We start from the raw sequence: 6,000 nt of genomic DNA, 5'->3' as shown, positions 1-6,000 counted from the left end.
AACCAAACTTTTCCCTAATGATTTTTTACCTATCAGATCTCTTGTACCCTTCCTTTTTACTTTCCCACCTTTCTTGCGTCTTTGTTTTCTCTCATTACCTAACTTCTTATCTAACACACTGCTTTGATCAATATCTGGTAAGATGGTACCAAGATCTCCCCAAACAGAAGATCGAGCCCGGTTGACAGATAAACTTCTACTTCTTCTTATTATTGGCAAGAAACTTATATCAAAGTCTGAGCTTTGGTTGAGTGGTGTTCTACATTTTGATGAATTTGGGAGCTCGTTCATCTGACTTGATTTAGTATTGTGCGCACTCCTCCTACGAGAGGATGTATATACAATTAAAGAATGACTCTGTGTGCAGGTTTGTATAGATGGCTCAGCAACAACAGCTAAGTCAGAAGAACCAAGGTCACTGGTATCATTTCCATCGGCTGTGCATTGTATAGGCATGTAAGCTTGGCCGACTGAATCAAAAGTATCAGCATTGTTCTCTGGTGCTACACAGATAGAATCAAAAGCTGAAAGAAGATCAGAACCTGAAACTTCTGATCCAACCATGATCAAAGTTGATACATCAGCTGCCACGGAAGAGGACTGATAAGGTTGTGGAGAAACAGACAATTTTCCATAGTCCAGATCAAAATCAATGATGAACGACTCATCCTTGATCCCACATATATCCTCTCCGAATTTTGTCTTTGTAGACATATCATAGTGTTCATGGAGATTCATCAAATATGATTGAGAAACTCACAAGCACCTCTCCTGTATACCATAGCAAAACCCTTGCCCTGAGAGTGAAATTTAAAAAAACCAGCAACAGAGTACGAACTAAAGAATCATGGAAAAGCAAGTCAAAGCTTAGCAAACAGATACTGAACCGACTAACATTGCTAAATAATGGCAAAGATAGTACAGTACTGCAATAAAAGGTAGTAGCTATAAGGAAAAAAGGAAACATGATAATGATCAATGGAAACAAATCAAATTCCTAAACAATGCGCTACTAGCTGAAAATTTATGAAAGTAACTAAGAAGTAAATTAGAAAGGAGTTAGGTTTCTGCACTTGTAGTTTTGTTTGGCCGAGAAGAGAATGATCTCCAAATGAGGTTGGAGAAGAGTAAGGAAGCATTGCTGCTACTGTAGACGGCGGAGGCACACACACACGCAGTCGGAGGCCAGGTGGAGAGGGACAGCTGCGAAATTTTCGCCGGGTAAGGGACAAGATATTTGAAGATGATAACGCAAGTAATTGGTGGCGGACGGCGGTGGTTATGGTTTGATCGCCGGAGAAGCGAGAATAAGAGAGAAATATGAGCTGGGAGAGAACAGGATGAGACTGGTTTGGGTCAAAGGAGTATATTTTTAGTAATAAAATAAATGGGGCCAAAGCTTGGGCCCTTCAGTCATTTTCGGCGGTGGTTATGCTTTTTATAACACGGAGTTTTGGAGGTAATAATTTGAGGTGGCAAAATGGGTAGCGGGTAATGGGTAATTCGTATCTCGATCCACTATCTGACGATAACGGGAAATGGGGTGGGATCGGGTAGTGTGTTTTAGAGTTTTGCAGGTAACGGGTAACCCGCTATCCACGCGAGTATATCCATTAATCCCGATAATACACGTTATTATTAGTATTTGCCATATACCATCTTTTAATACTTCATTCGTTCCATATTAATAGAAGCGTTTCAAATAGTTAAAGTGGAGAAAAATAGTAAATAGTTAAATAATACAGTAGTCATATATGCACTCATTTTGAAAAATTAAAAATAAATAGTTAAAATGGAGGAAAAAGTAAAATAAGAGAGATAATAATGTAGAGAAGAGTATTTATATTGTTATTTTTTCAAAAATGAGTGAAGAAAATGAAACGTCTCTATTTAGGCGGAACAGTGTGAGTACTTTTATATAATCTAAGAGTTCTTTTGAAACCATTTTACATTCCAACGAACATACAATTGAAAACTCAAGGGAACAGCTATAGAGTGTCCTTTCACTTTTACTCTCAATCCATTCAAACTTATCATTTGTATTAATAAAGTAAATTAGGGAATATTGACGGCTATTATGGTTTTCAAAATTTTTATTAGGTTTCGGGTCGGGTACGGGTACCCGCAATGTCGAGTACGGGATACCCGACACGGGTATCAGGTAATCCCGGTATGTCGCGGGCAGGTATTGGGACAACAAATTTGGCTAAAGTCGGTTACATGTATCTGACTTATCGGATGCGGGTATCCGACTTATCGTGTGCGGATACCCGCGGATAACCCGTTTCGCCACCCCTAAATTAAAGATATTGTAACTTATTTAAATGAATATAGTAAAATTTGATATAATTTAATATGATTTGCTAAAAAAAGTAATGTTTCATTACACTAAACTCAAATCCATTTTAGTGTAAATGTTACACTAAATATTAATCATACTCTAACAAATTACACTAAACTTAAACCTAAAAGAATATTCCTCACCCATTAACTTTTGGTACTTTTCAATTATACGGACCTATATATTTTATCTAAATTGCACACTTATCCTATGACACTTTGTCAATAACTTAAATTAAATTACAAAATTTTAATGTTTAACTATTTTTTATTATATTCAATAGCATATTTAGTTTGAACGTATAGTACTTATTTCACTAGTAAAATAATTTTTTCCACGGATTTATATGTACCGTGAGTTATTAATTTATCTATTGAATTATGTATTTTGGAAAAAAAATAACGGCTATTTATTTATTAAAACAATAAATCATTTTTCTTACTATTATCTTGAATAATGTTATACTAATATGAGCCAGCGCACTATTTAATAACTAATCAAATATTAATAAAATTAAATTAGGTTATTATTCACATCTTCTTCTCCACGCTGTTGCCTTCTTCCCGTAATTTTTTCTATCTTTGTATTTTAATTTCTCTTCTCTTTCTTCTTCTATTTTGATAAATAAGAATTGATTTGGACCTCAATGCAATAACTCAAACTCTAAAAAGTGTTTTTGGTATACCTTTAGTGCACATCTAAAGATATATTTTTTTTCCTCCAAAAATCTATAATGAAATTGGTTTTGAAGTACTGTTAGAACATCATTTTAGATTTTACAGTACTGTTGGAGATGGTCTTAAGAGGGCATGTTTCGTTATGTATGTAAATGCATAACTATTTTCGTTTTATAAAAAAACAACCGCCTATAGTGATGGTTTAACTATTTCACTAATAGCATCTCTAAAGGAAAAAGATAAATTAAGAAGGTATATTTCGCATTTACCTTCTCAAATAGGTAATTATACCTTCTTAAAAAGTAATGGACACTAAAGAAAAAAGATAAATTAAAAAGACAAACAAAAATAACTAATTTCTCAAAAATTTACATATTATTCAATCAGTTATATTTTGTCTCTCTATTTAACACAAGTGTTACGTCTACCTTGGACGTTGGAGTATATAATAGTGACGCTCTTCTAACGAAGTAAGAGGAACATAAGTAGGCTGCAACCCTCCCCATATCTTCTCATTTTTTCCGCCGGTGAAAACCTTCCCCCTCTTAATGTGATTCGCAACACGCCTACACCCCACATAATTTACCATCGTGAAAGAAGTGAAATTTACCATTTTACCACTGAAATATGTAAATTTTTGTGTTTCAACTATGTAGTATTCTTATTTTAATAAATATTTTAGTATTATTTGTTTATTCATAATAGTACTCCGTATAATTTAAAGAAATACTAGTAACAAAAATAGGAGTAATAATAGTATAATGTTGAATAAATCTAGATAGTGCTTTGGAACTTTAATGCCTTGATTTTCGGATGTGGGAAAAAAAGTCAAAATTATATTAAAAACATCATTTCGTACGTGTTTAACTTAATTTAAAAAGTACATTATGAAATTAAATTAATATACATTAGAAAATATGCAGATTTAATCATTTCACCAGCTACCAATTAAAAACAGTGAAACCACTAGACGAAAACAAATTTTAAAACGATTATTAATTTCCAATATCGAAATAAAAATTAGTAAAAAAATTGGTGAGGCTCAGATCTGCAATCATGAGGGGAAACGGAGGCCAAAGACGCCATGGCTGCGACACCGGTTGCGCGTGAAACCACGCGCCGTCCGGGTCGCCCCGCCAAGATACGCCTGACAATCCGATTACCCGACCCAGTAGCTCATACAAACAGAAAAGGAGGAGAAAAATTATCATCATAGCCTCGTCAATCCGACCCTAGAAATAGAATGTTTTGTTACCGGAACAGTATAAAAGGAGTGGAATGTGATGAATACCAAACAGGTACCAGATCTGGATGGTAGTACTAGTATATGCATATATGTAGTTCACTGAAACAGAAGGCTGCATATTTGCTGTTCACAGAAACAAAGGGCTGTTTTTCTTTTTTATAAAAAATTCATCGGCAAACAGACAGGGGTAACCACCCTAAAAAAAATCCCATCTCGCTGTTCGCCTCAATTTTTCCGTCTCTGTTTGAGGAATTATGAGCTACTGGGTTGCTTGATTTTGATTTTGGGGATTTTGGATTTATAGTGGTGATTGGTTTTTATTGCCCTTGTTGTTGATGGAATTTGCAGCGGGTGGAGGAGTATTGAGTTTTGAGGTTTGTGTTGAGGAGGGTAAAATAGACATTTACTTGTCTTGTTGGAGATTAAACCGGCGATGTCTCCTATGTTGGCTGAGAGTGAGTGGACTTTTCTGTAAGGCTTGTAACTCATGCTTCGTTTGTAGTACCTTTTTAATTAAGATAGCAGTGTTTCTTTTGAGATTAAAATACGTAATTAACAAAACTTTAAAAAATAAAGACATTTAACTAAATTTCATAATTTATTTTGTTAAAAAAAATAAAAAAAAAATCATCGATGAGTACTTTTTTAAACAGGGAAGAACAAAATAAATCAGAAGGAAAATCAAAGTTAATAAAATTATAAAATTTAATATAGAAAAACAAGGAGGCTCAGATCTGCAGAAAAACAGGCAAATGGAAGGCCAACGCCGCCATGGCAGCTGACCACCGGTTGCATGTGACTCAAAAACCACAATGCCGTCCGGGTCGCCACCAAGATACGGGCCTGATCTCTCCTTGCCCGATCCATTAGCTCAGAAAACAAAATAGAAACATCATCACAGCCTCTTCAGTCACCAGATCTCCACCGCCACCATCACCACCACCACCACCGCCAATCATCACAGCATCTTCAGTCCAACACAGTTTTGAATTATTGATTAAGCAGCAGAATATATATGTATGTGTGTGTTTGTATGTACGTAAAATTTCCACTTAAAGGGCTGTTTGTTAACAAAAAATCATCGGCTAACAGAGAGGGGCAACAACCCTTGCAGAAATCCGGCCTCTCTGTTTCCTCAATTTTGAATTTTCTGAGCTAATGGATGACTGTTTTGTGTGAAGAAGGGCTTAATATAGTCACCATTATTCCATATCTACCCCTGTCCTCAAACGGGTTTGTGGTGCCGGATATTAGCGGGTCGGGTGTGTATGGTTAAGAATCCGGATATGGAGACATTACACTATTGTCGAGTAGTAGTACTAATTTAAATTTATTCGTAAAACAAATAAGATAAATATATAAAAAAAATATTTATGATGCTATTAAATAAAACTGGATCCATCTTGTTAAATAGTAGCAATTTTATAATAAATAGATAATTACTAATTTTGTTGAATATAAAAGTAGGATTATTTTTTGTGATCGAATATAATACTATTAGTACTGATATTTTTACTTTTTAAGGTTAATCGATGCGTAATATCACATAACTTTTTAAAATTTTAATTTTTAATACTCCATTCGTTTCATTATATGTGACACATTTTTTTTGGGCACAAGTGTTTTTAAATAATGGTGTTTAAATTTAATGGTTAAATGAAGAGATAACAAAGTATGAGTGATAAAAAAAAGTTAACATGAGAGATGATAAAGTAATAGAGAGATAGAGTCTTGTT

The 6,000-nt window shown here is 34.4% G+C and overlaps 1 protein-coding gene across 1 annotated transcript in view; it reads right to left on the bottom strand.

Moving 5' to 3' along the window:
• Positions 1 to 1,348, bottom strand: part of LOC125221349 — a 4,009-nt gene extending 2,661 nt beyond the window's left edge. The window contains exons 1-2 of the mRNA XM_048123472.1: positions 1,064 to 1,348; positions 4 to 771 (exon numbers count right to left, since the gene is read on the bottom strand). Of these exons, the coding sequence (XP_047979429.1) occupies positions 4 to 738 (735 nt within the window). The 5' untranslated portion in view covers positions 739 to 771; positions 1,064 to 1,348. The remainder of the gene's footprint in view (positions 1 to 3; positions 772 to 1,063) is intronic.
• Between the last annotated feature and the right edge of the window lie 4,652 nt (positions 1,349 to 6,000).

Source organism: Salvia hispanica, chromosome 4, assembly GCF_023119035.1.
Source record: "Salvia hispanica cultivar TCC Black 2014 chromosome 4, UniMelb_Shisp_WGS_1.0, whole genome shotgun sequence".
NCBI lineage: Eukaryota > Viridiplantae > Streptophyta > Magnoliopsida > Lamiales > Lamiaceae > Salvia > Salvia hispanica.
Note: the sequence above shows the minus strand (reverse complement) of the source record. Positions and strands in the feature narration are given on the sequence as shown.